At 43.5% G+C, this 14,248-nt stretch overlaps 1 protein-coding gene across 12 annotated transcripts in view; it reads left to right on the plus strand.

Moving 5' to 3' along the window:
• Positions 1-14,248, plus strand: part of TENM2 (teneurin transmembrane protein 2) — a 1,274,635-nt gene that overhangs the window by 1,193,960 nt on the left and 66,427 nt on the right. For all 12 annotated transcript variants that reach the window (XM_064376511.1, XM_012461093.3, XM_064376512.1 and 9 more), the window contains 4 exons: positions 3,010-3,220; positions 8,506-8,625; positions 12,165-12,426; positions 13,176-13,443. In XM_064376511.1, the coding sequence (XP_064232581.1) occupies positions 3,010-3,220; positions 8,506-8,625; positions 12,165-12,426; positions 13,176-13,443 (861 nt within the window). The remainder of the gene's footprint in view (positions 1-3,009; positions 3,221-8,505; positions 8,626-12,164; positions 12,427-13,175; positions 13,444-14,248) is intronic.

Genomic DNA, 14,248 nt, shown 5'->3' on the forward strand with positions numbered 1-14,248 from the left:
AAAACTGTCTTGTTATTTTTCGAGCCCAAAGAAGTCCTCAAGGTGGTTCCGTGGAGCAGGTGGTGAATGGCTTGGAGGGGGAGGAAATGCTTCCCAGCTTCAGGAGGGAAAGGCCACCAGATATGGAGGGTACCCCTAATCGCAAGAGGCCGGTGACCTTAAAGAAATCGATAGTGCTAACAGCAGTGGGTTTCTTTTCACCTGAGAAGCTTCTTGCAGCTGCTGAATGAAGCCCTGCCAGCGTATCTCAGCAGGTTATTTTTAAAATCTGAAACAGGCATTCCGTGGTATAGCCCTTCTGTCTAGTGAAGGCGCCCATGGAAGGTGATGTTCAAGGCAGAATTCTATGCGCTTTTTTTCTTCTTTTTCTTATTCTGCCAATGGCCCTCGTACCCAGATTGGACACCTGAATGTGGATCTGAAACAATGCCTAGATATCATCCTGCTACTAAGATACAATCTTCAGTGCTGTTTCTAGGGTCTGAGGTTTGCCAGGCTCCGGGGAGCTGAGAAGTATTCGACATAGCCAGCACATCAGCCTGTGATGTTGAGAGGCTTGATTTCGAAAGTCTCTAAATTTAAAAGTGTGCATGCCTGCTCACCCTCCTGTGTCTGCATTTCTAGGAAATTGTGTAAATCTAAATGTGTTACGAGGCACATGAGCAACATTTGCCCATGTGGAAAATGAGAGGCTAGTTTTAGTAATTTAAAACCAAGCAAAACATGCAACCTCCTAATTTGTTTGTTTGCTAAAAAGAAAGTAATGCATTAAAATAATTGCACATTAATTGCTAAATTACAGTGGAACTTTGGTGAAATTACATATTTCATTTTCATTAGTGGAACCAAACGAAAAGGGTAATGCCAAAAAATTACATTGTAGTAAATTTAAAGCACCCAGCCAGGCCTCTGATTCAGCGTTCCAGTACAAGTGTTTGTCAAGGCACAGCCCAGGGTTTGAGTGCGTGTTTCTATGAGTCTAATTATGGTCCAAAAAAAAAATGCCTTGCTATCAAATCCAGGAGGAACAAGCAAGTTATTCTCCAAGCTTCTCTACTGTGCGTTCAATCAGTTCCCAGCTGAGTGAATAAGGATTGGCTAACGAATTCGTTCTTATCAGAAATTCCAAGGAGCAAACACTGCCCTAAACATTCCCATCTTCAGCCCTCACGGACATGTGAGGAATGAGAAACAGTCATTTTATTCATTCAACAAGTATCTGTTGAGTGCTCAATTCTGTGCTTGGTACTAAGAGAGGAATGAATATAAAATTAATAAGAAATCATTCTTCTCTTCAAACAGCTCATTTTCCAGACAGGGATACCAGCATAAAGAGGTCATTAATTCCAGTACAAGAAAGTTGGCATTAACAATGGTTTTTAAATTGTATTGTGCATTAGAATCACCTGAGAATCATGTTTAAAATGCAGATCATAGGGCCTGTTCCTGAAGGCATTCCTAGGGGAGATAGAGGGTGGGATGTTTATTCTTCCTGCAGGATTCTGATGCAGAATGCTTCTTTGACAATGATTCAGGGATGTACAGAACAGGAATTCCTAACTGTCTTGGTCAGTTTAGGCTGCTACAACAAAAATACCATCGACTGGAGGGCTTAAACAACAAACATTTATTTCTCACAGTTCTGGAAGCTGGGAAGTCCAAGATCAAGGCACCAGCAGATTCAGCGTCTGGTGAGGGCCTGATTCTTGGTTGATAGACTGCAATCGTCTTGCTGTGTCTACACATGGCAGAAAGAATACTAAAGTGCTCTCTGGGGTCTCATTTATAAGGACACTCATCCATTTATAAGAGTTCCAACCTCGTGACTTAATTACATCCCAAAATCCCAGCTCCTAATACCATCATATTGGGAGTTAAATTTTCAGCATAAGAACTTGGAAGGATCACAGACATTCAGTATGTTGCAATAGCCTGGCCAGGGCATCATCCAGAAGGCTTCCTGGAAGAAGAAGCCACACCTAAACATGATCTTAAAGGATGAGTCAGTCCTGTCAGTTTCCCCACTCTGTACCATCAGCTCCTTAAAGATAGGCGCCTTGGTTCTTTACTCTCTCTCTAGTTTCCAGCACATGGACACCACTCAAATATTTGTTGAATGGTAGATGAGTAAAGAGGAATCAGCCCAGGTAAAGGGACGAAGACACGGGACTCTAGGCAAGTACATCAGAACGTTCCAAGTCCTGAGGGCATACAGGAAGACAGAACCAGAAACTACTGCATAGACTGATGCCTTCATTTCCAGATTCCCAAGACAAAGCCATTTCTCCACATTTCCTAGAAAATGTAAAACTCACAACACCTGGATTTCCAATTGGTCAGCAGTTTCCTTCCTGGCTTAGAGAGAGAGTGGGATAGAATACTCTTCTCCATTAAAGTGAGATTTAAGGAATTCCATGCATTTGGGGTTTTTTTTTAATTTGATTTAAAATTTGTATTTTTAATAGAGACAGGGTCTCACTATGTTGCCCAGGTTGGTCTCGAACTCCTGGGCTCAAGCGATCCTTCTGCTTCAGCCTCCCAAAGTGCTAGGATTACAGGCGTGAGCCACCATGCCCAGCCAGAAATTCCATGCATGTTGATTACTTGTGCACTCATTAGCACAGACCCCTGGGAACTGGCTGTGGGTAATTTGTTGTGCTGTGTTGTTTAAAAGCAAAGTTTTTGTGTTTATTTTCCCCCTCAAATAATACTTGCTCATAGTAGAAAAAAGTAGACATTCCAGAAAAGCACAGTAAAGAAGAGAAACACACTCATCTGCTGTATGGGGATAACCATTTGTCAACATTTTAAATTATTTTCTTTCAATCTTTTATGTTCTATGTGTATAGACTGGAATTGGATGAGGCTTGCTGTGTGAAACCTGCCACCTCAGGCCCTTGGGTACATTCGATGCTGCTCATGCCTGTGCTGGTAACAAAGGTGTTAGTGTCTCCAAACAGATTTATGCCATGAAATCTGCTGACTCTGGCTCTGCCTCTGCCCTTCCAGATGGCCTGGTGGATTGCCTGGACCCTGACTGCTGCCTACAGTCAGCCTGTCAAAACAGCCTGCTCTGCCGGGGGTCCCGGGACCCACTGGACATCATTCAGCAGGGCCAGACAGATTGGCCTGCGGTGAAGTCCTTCTATGACCGTATCAAGCTCTTGGCAGGCAAGGATAGCACCCACATCATTCCTGGAGAGAACCCTTTCAACAGCAGGTAGGCACCCTCTGTCCCTGCAAGCTGCTGAAGTCACCGATTTCTTCCTGTTGGAGCCAGAAGAAGTGCTCCAGCTTTTCTGGGGACCCAATTGGCCTGGAATCTGCCCCCCTAGAGGCAGCTCCCTCCAAGGGGGCCTCACAGAAGTGCCCTTTTCTCACTTTGTGTTGGGCTCCAGAACAGAGCCCTAGTGTCTTTGCAGCGTTTGACCACCTTTAACCCAGAACCTGCAGGAGACACCTGTTGATTCCCTGGTTTGTACATCATTTTTAAGATCTGTTTTTCTAAGGATGTTATTGTCATTATGTTAAATCTCCCTTTATAATGCCTCCGATAGTGGCTTTTGTTGGAGCATTGCTGAAACAGTTCATTCAATAGAGTGTTTTGAAAGCTGTATTAACTTGATAACATAACCTATCATTCGGTGGCATCTTAGAGTCAAGATGATGCTGGTTGCAAGAATTTATTGAGCACCTAGGTTGAGCCAGAGACTTTGTGTAGATTCTCTCTAATCCACACAACAATCCCATGTATTGCGTCTCCTGATCACCTACTGATGCAAGGCATTGTGCCGCTGCATTTCACCCCTCCTTCTCTCCAGCGTATTATTGCTCTTAGTTGCTAATTTGAGGCTTATGAATATTCCAGGGTCAAGATCTAGGTTCATTTTGTCTTCAGTGTCACCCCAGCACAAGTTAGAACTGTGCTCCTGGAGAAGAGAGCATGGGGAAGGTTAGTCTTGGAGACACTTCCCCACCACCCTATCCCCTCCTCTTTGCTAAGCACTATGTCTGATTCTGAGGGTAGAGAGGAGGGGTAGGAGAGGCTGGGGGTCTGCTTATGGCTTGGCCATGCTTGATTGATCTCCCTCTCAGTTGGTCCAGGTCCAGATGTCAATGGTGTATGCTGGTGCAAGAAGGAGGGGCACGATCTAATTGGGGGTGCCCCACCCCATCTCTGTGCTCCTTCACATCAAGAAATAAAAACTGCTGGTCAGTTCCTTTTTCACAAAACTTCTAGGTACTAGCAACTTGGGCAGGATGGTCCTGGCCCCTTTGTAGCCATGATGACCCCCATTGTGCCATTTTCTCTTATTTCTCTTTATCCTCACTCAGGTAGGCCCAGGAGCAACTCAGGAAGTATGCTACTTCTCCAGGCTTCCAAGCTGGGAAGAAATACCAGACTGCCCTTCTTACAGGAGCCCCTAACTTTATAAGTGATTCTCTTAGAGCTCCCCTCATGAGCCTTTCTTCAGGCCCGGACTCTGACTCGGCCCCCCACCGAGAGAGAGCCCAGTGATGGTGGGATGGGTGGCAGCATAGCTAATTCTACAGCCCCTTAGAGCTCTCTGGAAAGTTGGAGAGCCCCAATTCCTGCAGCTCTTTTGAATATGAGTGTCTTCCCAAGGTCACCTTAGGCCAACAACTTTTGCTTCTCTCTGTTCTCATTTCACTAAAAATAAAATAGAAAAAGAAATAATAGAAAAGTAAAAATAATCTCAGCCGTCTTCTATTTCAGCCCTGACACCTCCTAGCGATAGCATGTTGGGCTCATAAACCTCATTTTCTTGATGAGCAAAATTAGGATAACATTATTAAATATGTAAAAGTTGATCAGACGAATCGGGTCATTCTTGTCATACCCAACTAAGGCAGAGTCAAGAGGCCAGGAAGAGAAAGCATCCTGGGTACATCACGTTGCCCTAGAAATGTAATTCTCCCCAGGCCTGGCTACTGAAACTGCCTGCTGTAACCTGAAAGCAGCTGATCTAATAGCTACTGAAACAATCTGCTATAACTCTAAGACTAGTTTTACCCACCGCCATCATTCACCAATCAGAACTCACCAGATCACCAAAACTTTATCAGTCCCAGTGAATTTTCTTTTAAAAGAATAAGTAGGCCAGGCGTGGTGGCTCATGCCTGTAATCCCACTTTGGGAGGCCTAGGTGGGCAGATCACAAGGTCAGGAGTTCGAGACCAGCCTGGCCAACATGGTGAAACCTCATCTCTACTAAAAATATAAAACAATAGCCAGGTGTGGTAGTGTGCACCTGTAATCCCAGCTACTCAGGAGGCTGAGGCAGGAGAATCGCTTGAATCCAGGAGGTGGAGGTTGCGGTTAGTGGAGATCATGCGATTGCACTCCAGCCTGGGCAACAAAGCAAGACTCCATCTTAAAAAAGAAAAAAAAAAAATAGGTAACATTTCTCCTTATAAAACCTCCAAACTTCTCTTTGTTCTTCAGACATCCTGAAGACTGCCCGCTATGTGTATGCCCCGAATTGCAATTCTGGCTTCCCAAATAAAACATTTTAAATTTAGAGATTCATCTATTTTATTTGACTTTGACATATACTATACACAGTATTATTACAGTTTCTTTTAGTAGAAGAACCTCTCCAAAAAAATGAAAGAAACCGCAGAGCTCTGATAAATAAAACGTATTTACTCTGCTTGTTAAATCCTAGTTCTAGAACAGATTCTGTAAGTATGCTTCTTTTTAATTATGAACATAATTCATCTTGCCAGAGACCCATGACTGAGCAGAGCTTTCACTGGACTGTAAGCACTTCAGTGGGGTTTATAGTTTGCTTATACTGAAAATGCATCCTCTGAAGGCCTGTGCATCCTCTGAAGGTCTGTTTCAATCTGCTTCCTAATTAACCTCTCATTATTTCTACCCTAAATCCAGTCATTTCCTGATATTTTCCCTTTCACACTCTTTCTTCACCTGGCCCTTCTAATTTTATCATATTCTCCTCATGAATAGTTACTACTTCCAGAAGGCACCTTGAACTAGAGCCAAAATATGGGTGAACAGTCAGAAGCCCCAGAATATTTGGTAGACTATACCAGCCCAAGAGACCTGAAAGAAAGTTGCTTTAGAGAAAGCTTCCCTGAAGCTTTGAATGTAAGCAATAAATGGCACCGCCTACATGAGCTGAGGCTCTCCAGCTGTCTGCATGGTTACTTAGTTCAGAAATACGAAATGTAACTCCAAGACATAGGTTGAAGTTCAGTAAGCATGTGAATTCCAGTACATTATCATCTGACAAATAGAAGGACAAAGCTAGAAGTAAAAAAGAACTTGAAAATTCAAGACTTCTAAAAAGGCGTTCCCATAGATAATGGCATACAAAAATAACTAAAATGCCTCGACTCCACCACTATAATTTACAGAGCAGATCTCACTATCTAGATAATGCGATAATTGTTACACATCAATAATCATAAATAGAAATGAACTGATAGTATGTCTTAGCTGAATCTTCTCTGCAAATTGACTGCCTGGAAATGATAGGAAGCCAGGAGCAAGGAACAATTTGAAAAATAGAGGATGGAAATCACAGGCAACACAGCCGCTGTTATTCCTACGGCACCCGACAAAGCTTTCTGCTACAGGAATGATTTAAAAGAAATAGCAGTCGTAGAAAAAAGGAAGGGTGGGGCACTCGGCTGTGGAATGTACTCTCGATTTTGTTTTCTCATCACGAGCACTGTGTACCCTGTAGTCGTCAACACACATCACTGATTTTAAAATAGTGTCTGGTAAGGTCTTAAAGAAATCGTAGTCCGAGCTAAGATAAGAAAATGGAATTGAACAAAAGGATTATTTTCATAAATTAGTTTTCCACTTTAAAAGATTCTAGCATTGTGGTTAAAACCAGCTAAAAATGGCATTCATTTGTTAGGCAGCCAGTAGCAGACAATTAGAGCTGTCAGTGGAGCAGTCTAAACACTCCTGAGATCATCAAAGGGTTGGAGTTGAGCAGCTAGGGGTATTGCTAATAAAAAGAGAGATGCATGGAGACAGCATCCCTCCAGTTTTCAGGACACCCGGGGATGCAAAAGTAAGTGCATTCCAAAAATCGAGCCGACTTTGACAAGATCCTGGCAAAGGATGGGTCAGTTGATCACCTAGTTCAGAAACTGGGAGTGTGTCCAGGACCCTGCGAGCCTGAGAACCTCTCTTCTGTTGCCATATTGCCCAGTCAGCTGGGGGCTTGCTGCAGAAATGGAGATTCTCATTGTCCCATTTCTCTGTGAAGTCAAGAGAATTCAGATGAGAGGAGGTATGCGCATTCTCCCTCCATGGCCTTTGGGCAGAATATTGTAGCATCTCTTTGGCTTTATAGGACTTTCCCAGAGGTAGCTTGTTGGAAATGGGATTTGTGGGAAAGTTCTAGTTACTGTGTCTGGAAAGAGGGAGATGTTCTGTAACACTGGAAATAAATTGGTGGGATTTCAAAACCTTCAAAATAGGAATTTGACATAAGAGAAATCTGTAGTAACATGGCATCCAGAATCCAATATAGTTCTAGCAGAAAAAGGTATGTGTGTGTGTGTGTGTATACACACACACACACACACACATTTTTTTTCAATTTATTTTCTTTTTTTCTTACCCCTTCATGAATGCCAATACACACAAACATTTTTGTTGAATGTGTATATTGAAGGGTTTTGCTATATATGTGTGTGTTTTGCTATATATAATCCATGAGGGTCTGAGGAAAAGAGAACACTGGAGATTTTATATATATAAATATATATATAATATATATTTTTATTATATATTATATAATTATATGTTATATAATTATATATTATATATAATATAATATATAATTATATATAATAATATAATATATAGAATAGTTATATAATATATAGTTATTATATATAGTTATATAAATATAATATTATATATAAATATATTATATAATATATTTATTTATATATATAAAATCTCCAGTGTTCTCTTTTCCTCAGACCCTCATGGATTATGAGAAATTTTGCTCTTAGAGGGCAGCAAAAGACAATGCATGTGTATTTCCCAGCCTCATAAGACTCTCTCTGCTCCCCACTACTCCCTCTGACATTCTGGCCTCAAGAAGAGTAACATGGCCATCCTCCAAAGCCAAAAAAAATGGAAATAAGTATGCAGATGCAGAAGCTCTCACCTGGCCAGGCTAAGGAGCACCTGGGAGTGATGAGGGACAGCCTGAAGCTTGGGCCAAACAAAAGCCAAACGATGTCAAGACATGGAGCAAGGTCAAGAGTGGAAGGCAGGTGCCCGGGAAACCCCGCAGCCCAGCTCGGTGATGGGGGATGCTGCCCATGGATTTCATCCCAAAATGTCACTAGTGTGGTGAAGCCAGAAGTTAATGTCAAAAGTCTTCTCCTTGCCTGAGGGACCAACTGAGGATGAGGGAGCAGAGGCAGTGGAGAATTGTCTGTTTCCTGAATGTGGCTAAAGACCTCTGTTTCTTTCTTTCTCAGCTTGGTTTCTCTCATCCGAGGCCAAGTAGTAACTACAGATGGAACTCCCCTGGTCGGTGTGAATGTGTCTTTTGTCAAGTACCCAAAATACGGCTACACCATCACCCGCCAGGATGGCACGTAAGTAGCTTTGTGGGGCTCAGACCTACTCAGGACCACATGTGTGTGCAAAGAGACAGACGGTGCTGTTGGCATGGAACCACAGGGTTCCCCTTGGTGGGTTGGAATATCCACCAAGCCAGTCCCCTAGTGAGGATTCCCCTAAAGACATTTCATGCTTTTTGATGTGGCATCAAAAACAGAAAATAAATAGGAAATCCAGCTTGCCTAGTGTAGCTCATTGCCACTCTCCTTTTTTTAATGTCAGGTCAATGCTCGTGTGTGTGTGCGTGTGTGTGTGTGTGTGTGTGTGTTGGGGTGGGGGCAGATTCTAGAAAAAGGGAAGGTAGCTCTTAGAAATGAAACTCCTGTTTTAAATCAAAGGCAGTGCAGGGTGACAGGAATCCACATGACATAGTGTCCTGCGGTGATCCCCTTCTGCTTTCATCTGTGGCTTTAGGAGTTGTGTTGTTTTCGCTACTGTTTTGAGGGGTGGCGTGTAATCAGAGAAGTCTAATTAAATACATTTAGCAGTCACCCTGCTGTGTGAAGGAGGCAACCTTTCCCTATTATCTTCTGATTGGAAACATGTGCCCGTTCAGCCCCCATCAAGATGAAAGCTCTGTCATTTCCTTAATCCATTTGGGCATAGAGTAGAAATTTAAAGAAAAAGATAAGAAGAAGAAAAGAAATCTATAGGAGGGAGAAAACACTGACTTACTTTGGGCTAAAAAACACACAGACACACACACAACTGTGGCATTCTATTTTAAATGCAAAGGGAACTGTGGTTACAAATCTGATGCAACACTCTTTCTGTGAAATGCACTCTGGAAGATCTTGGATGTATCACAGAGGTAAGAAGAGGAATTTTTTACCTTTCTCTGGTGAAGAGTCTGGTCTTATTTTCTTTCTAATGCCCTAAGATAGCCCTACAGGCAGTTTCAACAATTACCAGCCCCCAGGAGCCCTACCTTCATTTTCCCACCTCTGAAACCCAAACAAAGAATCTAATGATTCACATCAAATCTTCAATATTCCTGAAATTTCTGATATCTCACTCATACATTTCTGTAGCCAAATCTAATTATGTTAAAGCACAGGATGGCAGATGCGGGCCTTGCGAAACTACTTTGGCCCTTGTTCATTCTTAAAAGCCAGTGGAGTTTTTTTGGTTTTGTTTTTTGTTTTTTGTTTGTTTGTTTGTTTGTTTGTTTGAGACAGGAGTCTTGCTCTTGTTCCCCAAGCTGGAGTACAATAGCACGATCTCAGCTCATTGCAACTTCCACCTTCCGGGTTCAAGTGATTCTCCTGCCTCAGCCTCCCAAGTAACTGGGATTACAGGCATGCACCACCACGCCTGGCTAACTTTTCTGTTTTTAGTAGAGACAAGGTTTCACCATGTTGGCCAGGTTGGTCTCGAATTCCTGACCTCCAGTGATCCACCGGCTTCGGCCTCCCAAAGTGCTGGGATTACAGGCATGAGCAGTGGTGCCTGTCCCAGAGTTCTTGAAAAACTGACATCCTTGAGTCAATTGCTCTGAAGTCCCATGAGACAGCAGAAGACATTTCTGAGCCTTGATGTGCTATTTGTCCCTTTCTTCTGCATCTCTTCCAACTGAGTAATTGTGGCCCAAGTCCACTTCCCAGATCATCTATCCAACCTCCTGGATCAGTGACCCTCCAGCTCGTTCAGGTTGCAAAGCTGTGGAAGTCACAGGACGTGCTTGGGAAAGCTCTGAGGAATCCCACAATCTGTTGCATAGTGGCATGTGTCCCAAATACTAAGTCGATTCTATCGTGCCAACTAGGAACAATTTGGCTTCCAGACATTTGACTCTCTTCTGTACCCTATGCAGAACTATGCCAGCAGTGTGTATGCTCAATAAATAAGCACATAAACCAAGTAATTAATAAACTATTGTACTGTGCATGCTCTGATATTTACCTTAATATTTATATGCTCCCTGTTCATTCACATTTACTAAAAAACACCAAATGTGTTACTAAGATTGGATGAAACCAGCAAGTCAAGTATATTTTTACCGAGTTTTTACTGTGATCCAAGTACTCTGTTGGCTGCTGGGGATTCTAAAGGGAGCAAGACAGACAGCACCACTGCCCTCAAAGAGATGAAATTCTATTGCCAGGCATGGTGGCTCACGCCTGTAATCCCAGCACTTTGGGAGGCTGAGGCAGGCAGATCATGAGGTCGGGAGATCGATACCATCCTGGCCAACTTGGTAAAACCCCATCTCTACTAAAAATACAAAAATTAGCTGGGTGTGTGGCACACACCTGTAGTCCCAGCTACTCAGGAGGCTGAGGCAGGAGAATTGCTTGAACCTCCCCAGGAGGCAGAGGTTTCAGTGAGCCGAGATGGCACCACTGCACTTCAGCCTGGGTGACAGAGCGAGACTCCATCTCAAAAAAAAAAAGAGAGATGAAATTCTAGAGGTGATATAAAGCTTAAAATTAGGATACTTCTCTCTTTTAACGTCCTTTTTTGTTCATTGGAAAGAGCTACCTTTATTCTGCTTTACAGGTAGTACACCTCTGTCCAGCTCTTAAAGAACAAACAGAAATATAGCTTAAGAACATTGTCCAAGAAATCAGCCACAGAGCAGAGGCTGATTAGAAGAATGCTGTAATGAGCTCCTCCCTGTGTCCTAATGTCATATCATTATAATTACACTATTTATTGAACATTCTATTCGCCTAGGACTGTCCTTAGTGCTTTACACGAGTGGTGAGCAAACATTTTCTGTAGAGGGCCAGACAGTAGCTAGTTTAGGCTTTGCTGGCCAGGTGGCTTGTCACCAACAGCTCAGCTCTGCCATTATAGCAGAAAGCAGCCCCAAAGGGTACATAAACAAACTGGTGTAGCTGTGTGCCAATAAAACTTTTTTATTTTCTTTTGAGACAGAGTCTCACCCTGTCACCCAGGCTGGAGTACAGTGGCGCAATCTCAGCTCACTGCAAACTCCGCCTCCCAGGTTCGAGCAGTTCTCCTGCTTGACCTCCCGAGTAGCTGGGACTACAGAAGCCCACCACCATGCCTTGCTAATTTTTGTATTTTTAGTAGAGACAGGGTTTCACCATGTTGGCCAGGCTAATCTTGAAATACTGACCTCAAGTGATCCACCCACCTCGGCCTCCCAAAGTGCTGGGATTATTGGCGTGAGCTACTGTGCCCTGCCCAATAAAACTTTATTTACCAAAACACATGGTGGGCCAGATTTAGCTCATAGATCATAGTTTGTTGACCTCTGCTCTACACTTACAATGTTTGACTCTTATCCATGCCATGTGTATTGGTGTAATTAATCCCATTTTACAAATGAAGAAACTTGGGCTCAGAGAGGGTTAGTAACTTGCCCATTGCCACACAACTAGTAAGTGATGGAGTCTGGGTTCCAGCCCCACCGTCTGTCTCCAAAGCCCACGTTCTCCTCTGTGCTCTTCCCATCCCATGGCCATCAGGGGAGGAGGAGGAGATGCATCCTGCCATGTCTAACGGTGAGTCCACCCTCTCATCAGCCCATTTACCCCCTCTCCAGGTTCGACCTGATCGCGAATGGAGGTGCTTCCTTGACTCTACACTTTGAGCGAGCCCCGTTCATGAGCCAGGAGCGCACTGTGTGGCTGCCCTGGAACAGCTTTTACGCCATGGACACCCTGGTGATGAAGACCGAGGAGAACTCCATCCCCAGCTGTGACCTCAGTGGATTTGTCCGGCCTGATCCAATCATCATCTCCTCCCCGCTGTCCACCTTCTTCAGCGCTGCCCCTGGGCAGAATCCCATCGTGCCTGAGACCCAGGTAGGAATGGCAGGGGCCAGGGCGGGACTCTCAGGACTTCCCTAACCAAAACCGACTGGACACTGCCTCTCCCGGAGTGGACCAGAAACTAATATTATAGGGGAGTGAAGAAAGTGGGAGCGTAATAAAATTTACAGCCACCAGAGATGGAAGTTTGAATCCCTCTTGGCTATTCTGGATGTTTGCAGATAGTCGTTCAAGACTTTGGCAGTCATCAGAGCTTTTAATAAAATAAAAACAACATACATATGTGCAACCCACCTGCAAATTGCTTTTTATTCCTGTTAGTCACAGAGATACATGATAAGAGGTGCTTTAATGATCTACATCGGTGTTACGACAGAGGGCATATTACATTATTGCCTCCCTGTTGCTTTATATGGATTGTCAGTGGAAGTTGTAGGTTCATATAATTACAGCCTCTCGTGGCCTCCTTGCATGCAGCTAGCAATAAAGCCTGCTGTTCTTATTTACATCTTTTGCCAACCGTGTGGTTTTTTTAAAAAGAAACACAACAGTGACCAAGAATAATTATTAATCCAAAAATCATAACCTCAGCCCCATCGCTCCATGATGGAGGATGAAGTTGGTGTTGTTTTTCTTTCTCGGTGGTGGTAAGTGGTTCTTGCACCCACATAAGATGTGATGCCTCAGCGAGGGACATAGCAGACAGACAGTATCGGGGCTACACACAGTTCACCTGCACGGGCGTGTTTGAAGTGTGTGTCTGCCACGTGTTTCCTCTCCAGGTTCTTCATGAAGAAATCGAGCTCCCTGGTTCCAATGTGAAGCTTCGCTATCTGAGCTCCAGAACCGCAGGGTACAGGTCACTGCTGAAGATCACCATGACCCAGTCCACAGTGCCCCTGAACCTCATTAGGGTTCACCTGATGGTGGCCGTCGAGGGCCATCTCTTCCAGAAGTCATTTCAGGCTTCTCCCAACCTGGCCTACACCTTCATCTGGGACAAGACAGATGCTTATGGCCAAAGGGTGTATGGACTCTCAGATGCTGTTGGTATGTCTTGGTTTCAACCACTTATTAATCAATGGATTTAGTCATGTGTTAATTCAACCCATATTTATTGAGTTCGTAGGATATGCCAAGCACCATTCCAGTAGACAAGGACGCAGTGGTCAAGAAGAGAGACAAGAATACTCTTCCAGGGGCTTTACACTTTGGTGGGGTATTGAGACAATAAATACAAATGAGACAAGGAAATATCAAGCAGGATAAGTGTCTATAAGAAAATAAAAGTAAATGATATATATTGTGGGGAGGAAGGGCAACTGTGATGAGCATTTAGGACATTTCTCATTTAGAAGCCTCCGCAGGACAGCGTTTAAGCAGAGACTTTAATGATAAGGAGGAACCACATGAAAATCAGAAAAAAGAGGATTTCAGGCAGAGAGAAGAGCAGGGTGTGTTTGATAGACAGAGAGAAGGCCAGTGTAGCTGGAGTGTAGTGGAAAAGGAAAATATTCAAGGTGAAGGGAGAGAGATGGTCAGGGGCTAGTTCACGTTCCAGATACAGCACTTGTAAATGGCACAGAATGCCTCTGAATAATCAGAAAATGGGGTTTGAGAAGATCAGAAAGCCACAAGCTATGTTCCAGGGTTTTGCCTTTTGAAGGAATCACAATTCCTCCCTTATGAAAGATCTTCATAAGAGAAGTGTCCTACCGTGATCAGAGTAGTGAGCTGTGGATTAATCTTCACCTACCTTCCTACTTGTGGAAAGCGATCTAGGAATTAATTAAAATTCAGAATCCTGTGCTCTCTTCACCAATAGGTGTGTGTATTTTAAGAACTGTAAAGATAA

This window comes from Aotus nancymaae, unplaced genomic scaffold (assembly GCF_030222135.1).
Source record: "Aotus nancymaae isolate 86718 unplaced genomic scaffold, 86718_ANA_hifiasm-v0.15.2.pri h1tg000015l_0, whole genome shotgun sequence".
Classification (NCBI taxonomy): Eukaryota; Metazoa; Chordata; class Mammalia; order Primates; family Aotidae; genus Aotus; species Aotus nancymaae.